The 20469-nt window shown below is 39.1% G+C and overlaps 1 protein-coding gene across 3 annotated transcripts in view; it reads right to left on the bottom strand.

The window, feature by feature from the left end:
• Nucleotides 1-20469, bottom strand: part of LOC138331937 (probable E3 ubiquitin-protein ligase HECTD4) — a 58712-nt gene that overhangs the window by 7345 nt on the left and 30898 nt on the right. Inside the window, exons 30-56 of one of the 3 annotated variants that reach the window (XM_069279807.1) lie at nucleotides 19981-20168; nucleotides 19427-19658; nucleotides 18486-18694; nucleotides 17976-18156; nucleotides 17403-17481; nucleotides 16982-17032; nucleotides 16805-16944; nucleotides 16243-16378; nucleotides 15542-15712; nucleotides 15103-15270; nucleotides 14485-14682; nucleotides 14349-14439; nucleotides 13909-14012; nucleotides 13292-13453; nucleotides 12663-12811; nucleotides 11869-12109; nucleotides 11147-11405; nucleotides 10069-10338; nucleotides 9539-9804; nucleotides 8230-8808; nucleotides 7772-7902; nucleotides 5483-7462; nucleotides 5027-5113; nucleotides 4407-4506; nucleotides 3877-4010; nucleotides 1717-1907; nucleotides 165-431 (exon numbers count right to left, since the gene is read on the bottom strand). In XM_069279807.1, coding sequence (XP_069135908.1) covers nucleotides 165-431; nucleotides 1717-1907; nucleotides 3877-4010; nucleotides 4407-4506; nucleotides 5027-5113; nucleotides 5483-7462; nucleotides 7772-7902; nucleotides 8230-8808; nucleotides 9539-9804; nucleotides 10069-10338; nucleotides 11147-11405; nucleotides 11869-12109; nucleotides 12663-12811; nucleotides 13292-13453; nucleotides 13909-14012; nucleotides 14349-14439; nucleotides 14485-14682; nucleotides 15103-15270; nucleotides 15542-15712; nucleotides 16243-16378; nucleotides 16805-16944; nucleotides 16982-17032; nucleotides 17403-17481; nucleotides 17976-18156; nucleotides 18486-18694; nucleotides 19427-19658; nucleotides 19981-20168 — 6764 coding nt within the window. The other 2 variants (XM_069279808.1, XM_069279806.1) reach the window with 2 other exon arrangements.

Here is a 20469-nt window from a genome sequence, read left to right as displayed (position 1 = left end):
TTGTGTAAAACTAGTATCATGATCAAATGATTGAACTGTTTGTTTTATCTTTTCTCATTGAATAAAAATTAACTCTAAACCAATAGCACTTTAAGTTGCAAAAAGTTTTAGATAGTACTTGTATAATTTTCTGTATCACTTCTGTCACCTCTATCCATCCTTACCACTGAATGTTTCTAGAGGGTCCAAAACAATCTCCGGTGCAGCCTGATCAGGTTTCCTTTGTGTCGTGGCATTTAGGACACGGTTGATGAGGTTGACCTTGGAGTCATAAAATATCAGATGTCTGACCTTGGAGAGAAGTGCGGCAGTACTGCGATTACAGGTGTTAGCAGGTCGAAGGTCAACCAAAGGTAGGAAGAATGTCTCCAGTGTGTTGTTAAGGGATTGTAGTAAAGCAAACCGGAGACGAATACTCTCTATAGGTACACCTGCAATATAGAAGAGACAAATACTCTCTATAGGTACACCTGCATATAGAAGAGATGAATACTCTCTATAGGTACACCTGCAATATAGAAGAGACAAATACTCTCTATAGGTTCACCTGCAATATAGAAGAGACGAATACTCTCTATAGGTACACCTGCAATATAGAAGAGATGAATACTCTCTATAGGTACACCTGCAATATAGAAGAGACGAATACTCTCTATAGGTACACCTGCAATATAGAAGAGACGAATACTCTCTATAGGTACACCTGCAATATAGAAGAGACGAATACTCTCTATAGGTACACCTGCAATATAGAAATGTTAATGCTTGAGAAATGCTGTAATTTGGTTATCATTGTAAAAATCTCTGATCACCAGCAATTACTTACAGTTGTAGAAATGTTCAGAAAAACTGTGATTTACAATGAAATTGTTAATTTAAGCATTACTATCATTTAACTTTAAGCATTTAACTTCATAGGTGTATGAAAGAAATTTTGTTTGCAAACTGTGTGAATCCGCGTAGCAGATTCTCACAAAAGTTTGCAAACACAATTTTTCAGACTACTTGATAACATAAAGTATGTTTAAATGTACGATTCTTTTGATTTTCCAATGGATTATTTTTTCTAAATCAATTCTTCATATTATATGACGAAAAAGAATTTGCCAATCAAAGAGTTGGATTTAGTATGAAAACAAATAAAAAAATAATTATATTTAACTATGTCTATTGTTTCATAACTAGAAACATCAAAATTCTGTAAGATGTCAATAGCCAGCCTCTAAATGAAATCAGGACAAGACAAACTAGGGCTTCACTACTGTGTAGTTGCTAATATTCATGAGGTTTTTAATATACTAAATTTGAGGATTCATCCAAATTTGCAAAAATCAAAATCTTGGGAAGTTGATTAGTCAATTAAATGACAATTTCAAAGGCTATTAATATGATTTAAAAATTTTACAACTGTACAGTATACAAGGCTATAGAAAATTATTACGATATAATTTCATATAATTTGACTTACCCTGGAAACAGTCTTACAGACCACTACTGAGATCAGACTCTGATAACTGGACTTCATGAGGGTGTAGACGAGAGGGGGCTACAGACAGTTTCCTACAGAAGGCGTAGGATATAATTTGACTTACCCTGGAGACAGCCTTACAGACCACTACTGAGATCAGACTCTGATAACTGGACTTCGTGAGGATGTAGACCGGAGGGGGCTACAGACAGTTTCCTACAGAAGGCGTAGGATATAATTTGACTTACCCTGGAGACAGCCGTACAGACCACTACTGAGATCAGACTCTGATAACTGGACTTCGTGAGGATGTAGACGGGAGGGGGCTACCGACAGTTTCCTACAGAAGGCGTTGATGTACTGTACCAAGGACGTGTCCATCTCCAGTGACCACTGGGACGCCATCTGCTGGGCCTGACTGACATCTAGACACGCACACCTGGAACAACATCAATCATCTGAGCTTAAATATCTGTCTTTACACAAATATGCTGTAGATAATTCTGTGTGTGGATTTTGTTGCTTTTTCCGCTTTCAAACTGTGCATCTATGATCAAATTAATCACATGTGAAATATGCACGTGTTAATATGTTGACACGTGGATTATATATCCATAGAGAAACAAATAAGTCACCTTTTACTCTTTGTTAACATGGATTCATTTAAGGATGTGCCAATTTTCCAGAAAACCAACCTACGTATGACCAGATTCATACAAACTGCCCTAATTCTGTCTAAAACTTGTGGTCCAGAGCTGAAGTTGAACATACACAAACACAGTCCCTAAACAAAAATTTAACAAGAGGCCCAGAGGGCCTGTATCGCTCACCTGGTTTGTAATGCCAAGTAATGTTCTGAATATAAGTTCATTGTTTCTTTTCTGAAGGAATTTGGATATTTACTTCTAATTCCCCTATTGGGCCCCACTCTTTCTGCTCCAGGGGCTCAAAGCCAAAATTTATACGAATTCTGTTAACCCCAAGGATGTTTTTGGCCAAATTTGGTTACAATCCATGCAGAACTCTAGAACAAGTAGCAATTTTTAGGATTTACCTCTATTTCCCTTATTGGGCCCCACCCTTCCTGCCCCCGGGGGGTCTGAGCCAAAATTTATACGAATTCTGTTAACCCCAAGGATGTTTTTGGCCAAATTTGATTACAATCCATGCAGAACTCTAGAACAAGTAGCAATTTTTAGGATTTACCTCTATTTCCCTTATTGGGCCCCGCCCTTCCTGCCCCCGGGGGGTCTGAGCCAAAATTTTATACAAGTTCTGTTCCCCTTTCCCCAAGGATGTTTCTGGCCAAATTTGGTTACAATCCATGCAGAACTCTAGGACAAGTAGCAATTTATAGGATTTACCTCTATTACCCCTATTGGGCCCCGCCCCTCCTGCCCCCGGGGGGTCAGAGCCAAAATTTATACAAGTTCTGTTCCCCTTCCCCCAAGGATGTTTCTGGCCAAATTTGGTTACAATCCACGCAGAACTCTAGGACAAGTAGCGATTTATATGTTTTACCTCTATTACACCTAGTGGGCCCCGCCCCTCCTGCCCCGGGGGTTCAGAGCCAAAATTTATACAAGTTCTGTTCCCCTTCCCCCAAGGATGTTTCTGGCCAAATTTGGTTAAAATCCACGCAGAACTCTATGACAAGAAGCGATTTATATGTTTTACCTCTATTACCCCTATTGGGCCCCGCCCCTCCTGCCCCCGGGGGGGTCAGAGCCAAAATTTATACAAGGTCTGTTCCCCTTCCCCCAAGGATGTTTCTGCCCAAATTTGGTTACAATCCACGCAGAACTGTAGGACAAGTAGCGATTTATATGTTTTACCTCTATTACCCCTATTGGGCCCCGCCCCTCCTGCCCCCGGGGGGTCAGAGCCAAAATTTATACAAGTTCTGTTCCCCTTCCCCCAAGGATGTTTCTGGCCAAATTTGGTTACAATCCACGCAGAACTCTAGGACAAGTAGCGATTTATATGTTTTACCTCTATTACCCTTATTGGGCCCCGCCCCTCCTGCCCCCGGGTGGTCAGAGCCAAAATTTATACAAGTTCTGTTCCCCTTCCCCCAAGGATGTTTCTGGCCAAATTTGGTTACAATCCACGCAGAACTCTAGGACAAGTAGCGATTTATATGTTTTTACCTCTATTACCCTTATTGGGCCCCGCCCTTCCTGCCCCCGGGGGTTCAGAGCCAAAATTTATACAAGTTCCGCTCCCCTTCCCCCAAGGATGTTTCTGGCCAAATTTGGTTAAAATCCATCCAGAACTTTATGACAAGAAGCGATTTAAAGGAAATGTTGACGGACGGACGACGGACGGACGGACGCCGGACGCCGCGCGCCATGACATAAGCTCACCGGCCCTTCGGGCCAGGTGAGCAAAAATAAAAATTTATTTACCTTTCAAAGTTGAGATCAAATCCACAAGACAAGAATGCCCTCCAGACCGCCCGGATATCCTGCTTGGCCATCTCTAGGACGTACTGGAGGAAGCCGTCCAGTGTCAGGTACTTAGAGTCATCATGTAACCATGGCTACAATACAAAACATGACAAGTATAGGCAAATATTTCAAATTCTAATCAATTCTGTAAGTTGTTTTTTCTTATATTAATACTATGTAATTTTCATAAGGATTTTCACCATTTCGCAGGTCATGACTTTGGTTGTGAAATTTTAAGCCATGTAATTATGAATATTTTAGTGCAATAGGTAAATCACATGTACTCCTATAGCCAGAATGTATGAAATTTTGATTTGCTAACATTAGTATTTCTCCTCAAAATCGTGAAATGTTTGACACATGTAAAGAACTGACCATACAGAATCTTATACTCTATAATGTAAGATTTTGTTTTACTTTGGATTAACAATTAAATAATATAGATCTAAATAAAGAAATCTGAAGTGTGATTGAAGTGATGTACAGACCTTGCTACCCCGGGCAGTAGAGTCTGATGACCCAGCATCCTTGGTGGATTTCTCTGGTCCGTCTTTACCTTTACTCTTCTTATCCTTGTGGTGACTTGTTCTGAAATGTTATTGGTTGCACGTTGATTTGAGCAAACATTTAAACAGTCAAACCTGTCTATAAAGTCATAGTTTGAATGTTGAATAGAGCAAACAAAACATCGAAATGGTTCAGATTTATTGGTACAAAAATCAGTAAAATTTTAAACTAGATATTAGGTAGCAGAAAAATCTATTCAAAAAGAGTTGGAAGCAGTTTTAGGGACTAGTTCAACTTCAAATTTCCAATTCCAATGTTTATAGGGTATAAATGTACTAGAAGTAGTAAGATCAGCAATATCGTCTGTAAGAAATTACCGATATGTATACAGTATATCAAAGTCAGGCAGGACAGGACATCATACAAAGTGACAGGATGCGGTGGACATGGGTAAAAACACGATAACACAGAAACCAATTGTAGATGAACAAACAGACACAATGATTACTATAGGGCTCCCGCAACACAGATACGATACAGGCCCCCGGGCCCTAGTAACAAATTAAACTAAAGCAATATACTATATATATGTTATGCCTACTTTTCCGGGACTCCCATCACCAGCTTTTCTTTAGAAGATCGAGGGGATTTCTTGGCTGACTTTCCTTTCCCATTTTTATCTGGAGACCTGTAAAACATCATCATGATTCTAGAGAATGTGGTTAGAAAAGTTAAAACTTGACAAGTAACAGATAAAGCAGTATTTATTAAATATGTTTGGATTTTTTTAAAATCATTTTCAGCAATGAAGATTAAAAAAATATTCTCTTCATATATGCTAAGAAAGTTGTTTTTTTTCTTTCATAATTCTTCATGTAAAAATGTGAAATCTGATCACACATAAAACTAAATTTGTCTACAGTAAGTGGCTCATGTTCACAACCAAGAAAGAAAATCTCAATGGTAACTTTCAGCAAGGTCTTGTGTCTCTAGCGAACAAAATAAAATAAAAAATTTCAATGATATTTTTCAAAGATTATTATCATTGTACACTTACATTTCCTTATCAGGAGATTTCATCATGCCATAACGACGTAGCACCTGCATCACCTGTTCAGGGAGGGATTTCTTTGGTGGTTTGATGTGATTGAAGAAGACACAGAGCAGATTCTCCGGCATGTTCTGTAGAATCTGGTCCTTACCCAGACAGATAAAGCCCGACTCCTGTTTATACTCCCCGGTACCATGTTTTTGTTCCATGATAAAACAGCTGTGAAAGATCTCGATCAGAGCCAGAGTAGCAGCATCAGAAATCTCCTTCTGGTCTTCGCTGTTAAAGAACATGTTCTGAAGGTAGTGTTCCAAGGCATCGTTGCCGTCGCGCTCGGCCAGGAGGGAGGCATTAACAGTATCTACTGAAAGAATCTCCTCAGGTATATCCTGTACCTCCTCCTGATCTGTTAGTGTAGCCACGACCAGAGATTTACACTTCAGTAGAGCTTTCTGAACCACCTCTACCTTGGCACGAGATAAAACACTTATCACAGCATACCCGCGTACCTGGTCTGGTTTTACACCGCTCACCTCCTTTACCGACATCTCTGGCTTTTCAACGTTATCGTCCTTCTGGTTTGAGGAATCACTAGCACTAGGTAGAGATTCTGCATCAGGCATCTTCCTACCAGGTTGACCCTTTGGTAAGAAAATCTCATCCTTATAAATACCGCCACTAGGTTTACTCGCTCGACGTATAGCACACTTTATCACCTCAGCATCCACTTCACTGTTGATGCCCGTGATGACAAGCAGACGGTTGTGGGCCGAGGGAGAGTTGAGGACCTGAGCAGCATCAGACACTGCTGCCGCTAAGGCCCCTTCACCATGGTTTTCCCTGAAGGCTAGACAACGGAGGATCTGAGAGACAGTCAGAGCTCGATGGAACCATAACATGTCTTCGGGTTTCGTGACCGACTGACTACCTCCGCTGGGACTGGATGTGACGGAAGCAGAACTTGTAGCAGAGGATGACGAATCTGCTGTAGACAGAGAGGACCCACTGGTACTGGAGCAGGAAACTTCACTCTCACTCACTCGAGGACTTCCTCCCGTCCTCTTAGGTACAGCACCGCCTCTTTCCTTGTCACGTTTAGCCTTCAGCTTCTTCTTCTTTGCTGATGAAGTGGGACTACCCAATGAGTGTAATGAACTAGCTCCAGCCTCTGTTGTTAATGATGAGGCACCGAACGCTGACCTTGGATTGTCTTTGTGTTTGACCTCTGCTATGGCAAGATTGACCTCTAGTAATCCCTGGAAGTAGGTGGAGAAGCGACCTTTGTCACTTACACCAATCCCAATACCCTGCCCACTGGAGTGTGTGGCGGAGGGCCAGCCTTTCGTTTCCTCCTCGTACAATCGCTGAAGTTCTGCCTGAAGCTGCACCAGTACCCCTTGGGAGGGGTTCAGGTGAGGGTGGGGTGTCGGGAGGGGGCAGCCATTCGTGCCCTCGCTGTAGTGAAGTATACGAAGAGACTGGGCCAGTAGGTGGAACATGTACTCCTTGATGAGAGCTGGGATGTTACTAGTCCAGAGGTGTCGACACACAAGCTCTATGATATGTCTGAATACCGTCGGAGTAATCACAATGTTATCCACACTCCACATACTCTCATGCATGTCTTTGCCTGCCAGAGATTTGTTACTGACCTCTGAGGCTTTACTGTCCTGTGGCCCACAGCTCTGTGTACCACAACCATACCGGTCTGATATCAGGGTCTCTATATAGGCCACCGCCAGTAGGAACTGTGGGGGCAGGGCATGGATGGTGAGTAGTACCCCCGGGGGTGGGGATACTCCCACTCTGAGATGTATACGATCACATGGTACTATCGCGGGCGTATATTGTTCATTTTGATTGCTAGTGGACGAGGTATCCCTTGGGTAACTGACCACTTCCTGTTTGGTTGCTTGACCAGTCTTCTTGACCCGATGACCGGTATAGGAGAACACTCTCGCCCATGGAGATTTGTAAAGAGATGTACTGAAAAAAGTTTTTAAAAAAATATGTCTGAATATTATACTCAACAAATACAGATATATTCAAATATAATAAAAAATAATCTATTTACATTTTTAAACATAATACTGAATAAAAGAATAAAATACCAGATAAAGAATTAGCTAACCCTCCCCCTCCCCTTTGAAATAATCTTGAGAGTGGGGAGAATCGTCCAGCTAGCCTATTTTTTCCTCGGAGGAAGAAATCAGCTAGCCGCCAATTCTTTTACTGGAAAAACTTTCAGAGGGGGATAGAAATCGCTTCTACACCATCAATTCAACCTGTACTTACTCTTTTTTGGTTGCTTTGAGATCAGTTTTACAGGACACAACCAGACAGGCCGCCCCAGGAAAGTCAATATCTGTGTTAACTTTAACCTCCGTGACAGGGAATTCTTCATACGGAAACATCTCTGGGGACGTCTGCAAAAGTGAATTTATGTATCATCAAGTTCTAACATGGAAAATTAAAACTGGAAAAATCTACACAAAATAGAGAAGCGAAATTAATTCTTTTTCAACCCCTCCCCTTGCTCATATTGTTATGAAATAATGTGGTATCTTTTGAATGGGAAAACAACAAAAAGGTAATACATCAAATTGTAGAAAAAAACACATCATACCAACTTTCAATTATAAAATCATGATGAGAGTCACAATGTCATATGTTAAATTTTTACTTCATAAAATTTATACTAATCACTGTAGACTTAACATATTACAAAAATGTAATTAATAATCATAACTGACCTGTAGACACAAACACAGCTGATTAGTCAGTTCAGTGAGATAATCTTCCCCCTGATTAGCTGCGCGGGCGATGGCCACAGCGAGCTCCCGTTTGAGTTTATCCTCGTCCTGATAGAGAAGTCGCGTTAACAGACATGACTGACTGGACAGACACTGCTGGAGTGACGAGGCCATAGTTAAGGAGGATGCCTTGATAGTACCGTGGGGCTGAGGAGCACACAACAATTCATTAGATAACAGCTGAAGGTTCTCTATATCCAGCTGCTGTAGGAGAGCCGCACTGGCCGCCATCCCCGACCCCAGACTGGCCGAGCAGGACCCTAGCTCCATGGCGGGGGAGTTGCAATGGTCAATGAGTTTGAGGAGAGCAGTCCTACAATACATGCGTACCAGGACTGACTCGCTCCGTAACAGTTCTCTGTGGATGTGAACATTACTGGTGTCCATGATTTGGCCTCCGGTGATCGTAGAGCGCCGCAGCCCCTGGGCGGGACGTTCTAGCATGTCTATTGGGTACCAGAAACGTACAAGCACTCCTTCACTTCTCAGGTAAGTTTCTACCTGTACAAGTTCATTAGACTGAAATAAATATAAAATGAAGATTAGGAGGTTAATTATTTACAATGTTCTGTATACACTTTCACCTGAATTATACACAACATCATATCCATTAAAGATGCTCCACCGCCGACAGAGCATAAATGATATTCATTATTTGAACAATAATTGATGTTTAATCGTGTACATATATGTCTAATTAACACAGAAAATAATATAAAAATAATTTATTTTGCTTTTGGTGCATTCGCAATCAGTACTTTATTCCTTATAGGACATAGTGCCAAGGATTTTTTTCGGGTTGCAAGCCAAGGATTTTTTTCGGGTTGCAATTTATTATTTTTCATATTTTCAACTGGAAGTAAAATTAGAAGCTCAAACTATTCAATGGTGGTAATGGTGTAAATAAGTAACATTTCTAACTGAAGAAAAATTTACTAAAACATCTGCTCCTGTTTTTGACAGTGAAAAAATATCATTTGTCGGCATGGAGACATTTTAAAATTAAATACTGTAACAACAACAAAAAAAAAAAAGATTTCGAATTAGTTTATATTGTAGAGATATACACAAATTTGAATTAAATGTTAGATTAAATAAGTTGTTTTGTGAGGGATTCAACAAACAACTTAAAAACAGAGGAATGATGCTCATATCATGACCATTCTAAATTTTTCTTTCCCTTTTTTACTTGATATTTTCAGATTGATTTTTTTTCTTCATTTTCAACAAACAACTTAATATGACTTACATTATCTACATCTAACACTGTGCCAGTGAGACCAAACGTCCTCAGCATGCTCCTCACAGCAAACTTAGGTAACACAGTAGTCCCCGCTGTACTCGTCTCGGCCGTGTTACGGATCACAACTGCTGTGCCCTTCTTCACTCGCTCTATAGTAAACTTAGCAAGGTCCTCTTTGATATCATCAATGGTTGGTAGGTGTAGGTCCCGTGGGATTCCTCCATTCTCCTCGTACAGAAACTCTACAGTCTGTCGTGCTATGTCGGTCATTCCTGTATATGTACAATGACAACGTTACTTTTTGCCTGACGATATGGTGTTGTGCACGATTGGTTGATTGATTGCTCATTTAAGGACAATCTTCTGTGTGTGCAATGTGATTCATGAGTGAAATATTTGTGTTTTGAAAGACTGTCAAAGTTTATGTTGTGTCTCGTTGTAAAAGAGTAAACTCTTGTCCATTTAATAGTGTTCTCTGAAACCTGTTACCTAAAATACAGAACACCCCACCCAGTCACATATCATTGATAACATACCTAATTGTAGAGCACCTCTGATTTGCTCCAATCCGTCTTTACGTTCAGCCTCATTCCTGAAGCGCCGTCGTATGACAGGGAATACTTTTTGCTCCCATGCCTTGACAAGGAGAGCATAGTGATCCTCTGATCCCTGATCGTCTTCTACAACATCGTCGTCCGACTCATCGTCCTGAGGGGCGGGGTTAGCTCTTTGGTCCGGACCCGTCGTCACAAAGTTATCATAACTACTAAATAACTTGTACTGCAGACAGCCTTCAGCTTCATACTCTACAACACAAACATATTTTTTTTTATCTTATTGATCTTTGGTCCGGACCCGTCGTCACAAAGTTATCATAACTACTAAATAACTTGTACTGCAGACAGCCTTCAGCTTCATACTCTACAACACAAACATATATTTTTTTTTATCTTATTACATAGTCATCATTCTCATACTTATTCATCTCTCATTCAATACTATTATCATTTTAGAAGCATTTTGTCATGTAAATATCTTTAATTCAACATAATATCGCACTGATATTTCCATAATAATAATTAGTTAGATTTTTTTTAACATCACTTCTTCCTTTCATTGTACACATATCTCTTTAATTTTTAATATCATATCTCCCTGTGCCAGTTAGGCCTATCCAAGGCAATTAACTTCTGTATGGTACACAATGTACATGTTTATTATATGTCAGACAATAGGGTAAGAAAGTCTATAGTGACATCACAATGGTTACATAATATCTGATTCAGTGTACATGTCATGTCATTAAAAATGCTGTCCAAAGTTTAATTTGAAACTGGTAATCATTTCATCAAAGTCAATCTCTTTGAATAGGTTTAACACCTCATATAAATTGAACAGTTTTCAATGCAACATTTATTGAACATTTTGTTTTGGAAGTCAGTAATTAAACTGACATCACCATATATTCCTTGATGAAAAACATAAAGCTAAAAATATCAATAAAACATTTCGAAGTTTCCTCCTTTTATATGAAAATCTAAACAAGACAGGACAGAAAAGGACAGACATAATTAATCTTTAACTTTATATGACTAATGAAGGATTCTGTTATACCTTTCTGTGGTTTAGGTACGACGGCCATCTTGGATGGAGGTCCTGTTGGTGATTTGACGACCTCTGCTGTGGTGGCCTCAGGTGTGTTAGGCAGGCTGCTGTCACTCTCGCTGTCAGAGGTGGGGTGGAACGGCAAGTATCCAAAGCTCTCCCTCATCTCCCTTGTTAAATCATCGGCAGCATCTGCTGCATCCCTGTGCTGCTGGCCCTCAGCAAAGGCAAATGGACGTGCTCCAAAGTTAGCACGAATTCTGGTATTCTGTAAGTAATAATTGACAACATTAAAAATGTTATGTGTTTAAATCAAAGGTAAAAACTTCTCTTTCCAAAATGTTCAGTTTACATAGCACATACATACAGGTAGGCATGCCTCGTGCTCACAAATGCACATGTACCTATTCAATGTTGAAGCAAACATTGTAGTATACACAGTACAAAGTCATGTGCAGTACCAGGTTTAACTGACAGCTGGTGTCCTGTGTCAAGAGTTTAAATCGCAGTTGCCAGGTACTGACCGGTGGTTTTTCTCCAGGTACTCCGGCGTTCCTCCATCACCTAAACATGACACCTTCTTAAATGACCCTTGATGTCAAACCAATGAAATTATGGTTTAAAAGTGCATTCCTTGATGACATAATCTGACATTTTTTTTTACCTCTAAACTTTCAGTCGGCAATGTTTAGAGATTATCAATGTATCAAGAAAAATAAGATAATACTAACCTTTTTCTGTATATGAACAACAGGATACATCGCCCCTGATACATCATCCATGAAAGCAGACAGACGCTGACCATTGTGTGTGAAGTAAACTCGGCCCCGGGGTGTCTGCCCGTGGGCAGGGGCATCACCAGTTCTCTCCCAGCCGATTCCTGCTATGTCCCCAGCGTTGAGGAACACGTCCAGTCGAACACTTCGCCACTGAAGGAGGCTGGCACCGTTGTAGTGTACAGCTTTGCCATTACTGGGGAAAAAGTGGTGAAATTGATACAAAGGAACCTATTGATACAATAATTGGGGAAATACACATTACATTTTGTTCTTTGTCGGTTTTTTGTTGTTGTTTTTTTTAGTTTCTAATATCATAAACTTCACTAAGGAATATTGTTGTTTGATGACTGAATTTTGACATTTATAAGACCCATTGACCTACAGTCAGAACCTAACAACAGTGCCTCACATTGGCCTTAAACTTGTGACTTTGACAAAGAAAGGTCAGTGATAGGCACTTCAATCACTTGGTCACTGTGACCCCGGAGAAGGAAGGCTAGTGGTAAAATAAAGGAAGGCTATGGTAAATATCTAACTTCTTATTCATTTCGCAACATTGGCCATTTTCTATTGCTTCTCTTAGCAAAGTGGCAATTTTTTTTTTAATAAACGTTATGGATTATTCACTTTGACAAAATAGTCTATACAAAAAGACTGTCAAAGCCAATATCTAAAGCTGAATGCTGAAAATATTGAAATATATTTTAGTAGCTGAAGCAGATCTAACATAACATGTTGTGACTTACTTAAGACAGAGACAGGTACCAACAGGATTGGTCCAAGCACCGTCTTTCTTTTCCGCAGAAGGAGCAAATCCAAATGATATGATAGCACCTCCTTCTTCCTGGCTGTCTCCAAAGGAACAAACTTCCAACTCCCAGTAAAAAGCTGGTGCCTAGGTAACACAATTCAATGATACAGTTATACAATTCAACCTGCCTTAATGAACCACTTAACCACTGGCTTAATGAGACCACATGACTTTAAAGATCATTTTTCCTTTGTGGTGGTGTTTATAAACAGGTTTGATTGTATGACTTTTTGTGTAATCCTCTATGCCTTGGGTGTCTTTATCAATGTAGCAGAATTGAACTTGGTCGATCATCAGTGACCAGTTAACTCAATCGGTAGACCATCCGGCTAGTGTTTGGAGGCCCCAGGTTTGAGTCCAGGCTTCGATTTCTCGAAACAAAAGTACAGACTTAAGTCAAAACTTAGTTTTTCTCCATATGTAACTTATGTTGATAAAATTGACTGAAGTCAAATTTTGTTGTGCTATTCCATGTATATTTTGAATTAAATATCATTATTTGATTATACTATAAGCAGGGATAATGAACCAATATGTGCCGATGTCACTATATAAGGTTATTACCTGTAGGGGGATTGGTAGGTTGGCGTACAGTAATGTGCCCCGGGGTAGTCCACTGCCAGTGTTAGGGTCACCCAGGAAGGTGATACCGGTCATCCCTGAGGAGAAGACGCATGCTCGGACAGGAGGGTATGTCCTCACGGCATCCCACATCATCTCCTTGTTCTGTGAAAGAAAAGAGTGTTAATTTCAGTAATTCCTATATGCAATGTCTTCAAAACAAGTTCCGTAACGTTAATACAGTAACTGGTTGAATTATCAAAGATAATGACTGCTCCTTATTACTAAGTATTGAAAACTCCCTAAACTAGATATAGTTATTACACGTGGTCAATACACTGTTCAGCAATTTGCTGTATGTTATTTGACCTTGAAGTGATGACACGTAAGGCAAGAATGCTTCTATTTCAATATGCGACAAGTAATTTTGAAGTTGAAGTTTTCAGAATGTTGCATTAACTTTGTATCAAAATGAAATGAAATACAAATGTACTGAAACACTGTTTCAAATAAAAAGTGCTACAACACAAATTTTGTGTGTGATTTTTTTGTAAATTGCAAAGTTTAGAAGTAAACATCTAACAATACAATCTGTTACTGAAATTATGTTATATACTTACTGTCCTAGTGTCCACTTTACTTGGTGGTGGTGGAGGTTTAGCACAGTCACGATACAGAAGTCTCAGACGGGTACAGTGGGACTCTATCACTGGAAGTCGATCACCTTAATAACACAATGTTCATATGGGAAATAGATAATATTGAATCAATTCATACAGGCCAGGTTATGTTTCTCAATTGGAAACACTGAATAAAAAAAGTCAATCACCTGCAGCAGATATGTTCTATATAGCTGTCATTTTCATGATTTCATAGGACATAGCTAGATCTCAAAAATTTGTTCTGCGAATGATTGGCAAAAAGTCCTATCATCTCCATACCAGTTTGTATAAGGCAAGTAAATTTATTCTTGTCAGTGTTGTTTGAATCTTGAGTGTAGAAAGCTCTGTTTTTTTAAAGTTGTAATTTAAAGAAACCTGAGAGAGACCAAAGTCCTCACCTGTACTACAATCCTTGGCGAGAGATTTCAGTACGTCTATGGTGGAGCCACAATGCTGGATGAACTCCTTCGTAAAGTCAATATCTTGTAGGTAGGAAGCCAGCACCATACATGCCCGCGTCTGTAGCTCTTGTAGGTAGGAAGCCAGCACCATACATGCCCGCGTCTGTAGCTCGGCGACAACGCGGCAGGTCTCGTTGTTTAGACTGTTGCCGTCCCCGTTGATTGGTAGGGACTGCTGCATCAGTGATTGGCTGTCGTCCTGGGGTAGTAAAATGGCCTTGATCGCCATGACAACTGCTTCTGTTACTGGGACTTGGTGGGAAGTGTAGATCTGGTAAATATCAAAAACATCACCATAATTATAGAACTTAGAAAATACTAACATATCATGCTCATGTGATTTTGCTTGGTGATTCATATAATTGTCTGTTATTGACTAACTGTCTACTATCTATTCCCTAGTGTTCCCCATGTTTTGTGTATAAATCCCAATAAAAAAATTAAGTCATCCCGAATCAGTCTAGAGTGATACAATCCTTTTGTATATTGGGTCTCATGTTGTTCATAACTAGCTAACTGGCTGTAGTCAAACTACAGAAAAATTTTATATCAATCCTGATTGAATCGAGCAAAAAGACATTTCGATATTCTTATCTCATTTGCTGAAGCTGAATGACAATGACTTTGTGATGTTCATACCTCGTTTCTGATTGGCTGAAGTCTAGTGACAGAGAGTATTTGATATTCTTACCTCATTTCTGATTGGTTGAAGTCGAGTGACAGGGACCTGTATTGTGTCACTGTAGCGTGGTGAATACATCAGGTTAGGGTCGGTGTCCAGCTGTAGTGTAGCCATACCGGTCTGTTCTGATACACTCAGTACTGTACCAGTGGTGTTGTGGATACCAGCCCCGACCACCTGCAGTGAGAAATAAAAACTGTAATGATCATCAACAAAACAAGACTGGTAGCATCCTTCATACCCGTGTTTATTTTCTGAAAACACAAAATGCATTTTTGCATTCGCTTTGAAATCTGAATAAAAAATGTGATATAATACTCAAAATTAGAGCTTACGGGTACATCAAATATGTTGTTTCATCGCCTTGCAATAGGTATGGATACGGAAAGGTATGCATGGCGATGAAATCAAGAGTCTAGAAATCAGAAGTTCTTGGATTATATGTCACCTTTGCATTACATCCTGGTTTGATGATCTCCTTGAAGCCACCGAGAGCACACAGAGCCGCGTTGGCTAGTTTGGCCATAGACATGAGTTGTTTACAGCCGGTCCGAGGAGAGCCCAGGCCGTCCAGACCCGAGTACAACAGAGGCAGACATGTCAGAGAGTTGTTCAACACCTGGTGTAAAAAGGTACCAATTTATCAGAAAATAGGCTCATATTTCATCTTTTCTAAAGCAAAAGGTTTCAGTTAGTTAGGGATAAAAGTAAATTTTGAATCTAAACATTACAACTACCTCTAAACTTAACAATTTTTCAAATTGGTGTCAACCATCTGGTATCTTTCAGATCAATGTCACACATATACATACATATGTCCAGTGCTTTATTAAGGCTTAAGACTAATTGGTTGATGAACAAATAACAGATCTAGTGACTTATGTTGGGTTACAATAAACCTTGGTATTCATTTTTTTTAACATTATAATAACTCTTTGACAAATATGTGTTACCAAATAGACTTCAGGATACAATGAATAGTTCAAGTTAAGTTCTGTTATTTTCTGTAAGTACAGCTTTACAATGTAACTCTATGTTGCTTTACAACAAGCATTTGTATTATTTTTTTAGTATGACAACCTTTTCAGATTTTTTTTTCTATCTTAAAGTCTTCCATTTAACCTCTGTGTGACCTTCAGTAGTACCTACCCTCTGTACAGCCTCTGCCCAGGACTGGGCCGTGTTGGTCTCCGGGGCGGTCAGCAGGCCATGTAGGAGGGCGATCACTTCCGCGGCCATACTATTGGCCACATGTCCACTGATGAACGGTCTCACTGGGTCAGTTCTGGAACAATCGTCAGGAATAAGAAAAAAAAATTTCCATTAAATCATTTTTTCATCTTGTTACTATGAAAAAGAAAACTGTTTGATATTCAACATAATGTCAAAGAAACACATTACCATATAGCCAGTTAATTTTGTGAGTGAACATTTTCACCATTTTGACTTTAGATGAGAAAAATAAACTGAAACAAATTTAAAATTTAAAGATCACGCATAAAGATTACATATGATTTACTCATCCCTTACTGTTCTATGATCACAACATCTCCATAGAAATTGTGAAAATATCAACCCAGCAAAATTTACCAGCTCTCATGTTATTTGTCATGTTAGTTAAAGCACCTTTCAACTTTGGGTTTAAACTAAGATCTGTAGCTGTCTTACAATACCTTAAATAAAACACTGATGAAATTCCACCAATACATACCTTGCTAGCTCTGAATTCCTCTCCCTACACACCACCTCAAACGCTGTCTTTTTCTTGTCCCCCGTAGGAGGCTCTGGTTGTTGCGTGTCTATCGGTGGCCCTGTAGACACTACTAGTCCCATCTGGGCCCACTTGGCTGCCTTCTTTAGGGCACTAGCAGCATCTTCTGTCGGCTGCCTTCTTTAGGGCACTAGCAGCATCTTCTGTCGTCACCTCTGCCTTACCATACTACAAAGTCACAATGATCAGCGATATGTTTGGTATAAATGGATTTAATCAACATTGCCAAATAATGTCAAAGAGAGAAAACAAGATATCAAAATGAATGACTATTTTATCTCGTTGTCTTTCTTAACCTCTTCCTAAACATTAATTATTAATACAAATGAAATATATAAAGCTTTGAATTACTAATTTCACAGGAACCTACTGACATATCAAGAAAATTTGAGAAAGATTTCTTCATTACTATTTTGATAAATAACACTAACAAAATTCTACTACGAGAATTTAAGATAGCTGCATGTTTAAGAAGATATCTGATCCACAGGACCTGTTTGTAGCCAAGTGATTAACAGATGTTGCTGTATAGACCTACCTTAGTCATTTCTCTGTCCATCCGTACAACTCGCTCCATGTTGGCTGTACCACCAATCCTGAACGGTCGATTGTCAGAGCTGAAAGTGATACCATAAGGTTAAACAATGATGTTCATACTTTTTATAACTAATGCTAGATGCTAATTAAAATGACAGCTGTTGCCTGGTATACATATGTCTCCAGATTTAAGCCACTTCACTATCCAGCCACTTTTACTTGCAAATGAAGGTGGCTGGATTAACGAGGTGTTACTGTATTCAATGAATCTAATGAATTATCACGAATTTTCAGTATAGTTAAGGCTGGGGAGAAAACCTATGACTTTGTCCTCCTACAGCATAAAATGGATACCTTTCATGAAGGCCTTGAGATTTCATGCCATGATCTACCTCAAAATTGAATGTATGAACTTTACCTACTAGAAATGAAGCTATAGAGTCGTGACCTACCTGAGAAGTGGTTGTATGACCTAGACCTATACTAATAATGTTTCTATAGAGTCGTGACTTACCTGAGAAGTGGTTGTATGACCTTGACCTACTAATAATGTTTCTGTAAAGTCGTGACTTACCTGAGAAGTGGTTGTATGACCTCGTGAGACAACTGGTCCTCCCGTTTGTGTATAAATACTGACAGTCTGCCAGCCTGTATGTCACTATCCTCTACTTTGTCCTTGTCCAGACCACCATTGGATGTTCCACGATGAAGATTATCGGTGGACGGCCGACGACTACAGATAGTGGCATGGTCACCTGATCAACAAAACATGCAGAAAAGAATTTTAATTGCATGCATTGATTCTAAAACACATATTTGCGAAGTAATAGCTGCACACATGGATCAATCTAGCTAGGTTTTGGTGTAAATTACCTTTTTCAAAAAAGGGGAAGAAAGATAAATACTATCATCTTTATTGAGTCTTTTACAGTTATAAGTTGAAAGATAGTCAATAACAAATGATATCACATAGTTAGACAAAAACATCAGTCTAAGACTGTGCTATCAATCCTAACAAAGTCTGGTTTTAGTGGCAACAGACCAATAAAATTATTATTTCTGATCTTCTACTGTTTTATTTTACCTGGGACAAGAAAATCTCCGAGCTTGGCCAGTAGAAGACTGACGATCTTGGCCGGAGGGTCGGAGATGGACTTGGCCGTACTCCAGTGACTAGAGTAGAGATGTTGACCCCAGGCTGGCAGTTCTACTGTCTCACAGTCCAGTGTACTCATCAGGGGTAGGGCCACACGGCAAAGCTGTAGAATAATCAGGACAAGCTTGGGCGACGGTCTGAAACAAACATCCACAAAATAATATCATCACCAACAATGTAGACCTTCAGTAGTACCTACCCTCTGTACGGCCTCTGTGTGACCTTCAGCTTGAGCAACGGTCTTAAACAAACATCCACAACTTATCAGTATTACAAAATACATTTATTTTATCACAATATCAAATGTTCTGTATTAGGAGAGCATCATCATCTTATAATTCAATATTCTTCATTAACATGAACATCCGTCATCATACTCACTGTAGTACAAAATTTAATTTACTTATTTGTATATTATGATGATAGTTTTTAAAAGTTTTATAATCATTCTCATAACAAAATAATTACAATATACTGTTATGCATCCATCTTAGAATCTTATCACAAAATTTATATGAATATTGATTTTTTAAACAAATAGTCTGAATTCTAGATTTACAGAATATCTGAACTGGAAGTAGAGATTTTTTGTTACAATAAACAACAGCTTGATGATAAACTTCAGTATCTTAATTTGTTGTTTTAACAAGGTACCCATTCAAAATACATGTACAGTCAAATTTAATAACCTCAAACTTGGTGTGACCTGAGCAACACTTGAGTTATTTGAGTACCAAATAACAGGTAATTGAGCAGTGAAAAGTTTAAATACCAGTATCAACAAAATACTTCCAATTATATAAAGTATTCAAACTATAAGAGTTAAAATAAACAAGATTCAACTGATTGTGTGTCTCTAGTAGCCTTACCTCTGGTCGAGTAACAGGGAGAGAAGTTTGGAGACACATGCTGGCTGACTGAGGATGGCCCGCCCCATACGACTACGAGACAGACTGTTGAGGAGACTGAGTACGTCCTGTAGAGCCTCCGTGCCCGCCGCCTCGTTACCTATACACTCTGTGGCACGGGCCAGGTGGTTGGTGAGCAACACGGAGACCTGGCGAGCCAGACCAGAGTGCTCTAACTGTTCCAGGTGTAGACCTATACAAACACAAAATTTTAAATTGTGTCATTACGGAACAAAATATTGTCAAAATTCAGTATCTGAAAGTCAAAATTTCAAGATAATCAAGAAATTGCATGCTCATCATTTGGTTTTGCATGCTGCTACATAAACACACAAAAATACATGCAAAAAGTGTACCAAATCTACCATGGCCATATTAATAGGAATTTCCATTCTATTTTTTATCTATGAATGTCAATCTTCACAAACTTATCTTGAAATATATTAGCCATGAAAGAAATTGGTTTACAGTAGCCCATATCTCTATGTATCTATGTTACCCGTTATAACACTTACCATCTTCTGTCTCCCACATCACACAGCGATTGGCAAGGACCTGAAATCCTGCCCAGGCCATGGCAGAAACTTTCTGATTGGTCGACTGTGTTTCTGTGTTGGAGCTATCTGTCCTGTGATTGGCTAAACTACACAACTTGTCTAACAAATGAACCAAACCAGATCGTACCAAACATTTCTCCTCAGCCCTGGAATGACATTAGTTGACGTATTGTAAAATTGTGGAATTATTTCTGGCGATGAAATTTTCACTTATTTCATATTCTAAAACATTGATTGCTAATTCAACTGTCACTGCTATTGGTTGGAATGCTAGCAATCAAGATTATTTTTTTACTTTTGTAAGATTATTCTGTTTTTGTTTTGAATTATCTACACTAATTCAAAAGTAAGCTTATAAAAAACATTTTCAACTTTGAAACTTTCTAAAATCCTGGTTCAAATTTTTAAACTTATTGTTTACTATGATGTCATTGTATTAAAATCATA

Source organism: Argopecten irradians, chromosome 9, assembly GCF_041381155.1.
Source record: "Argopecten irradians isolate NY chromosome 9, Ai_NY, whole genome shotgun sequence".
Classification (NCBI taxonomy): Eukaryota; Metazoa; Mollusca; class Bivalvia; order Pectinida; family Pectinidae; genus Argopecten; species Argopecten irradians.
The sequence above is the reverse complement of the archived record's forward strand: the minus strand, read 5'-3'. Positions and strand labels throughout refer to the sequence as shown.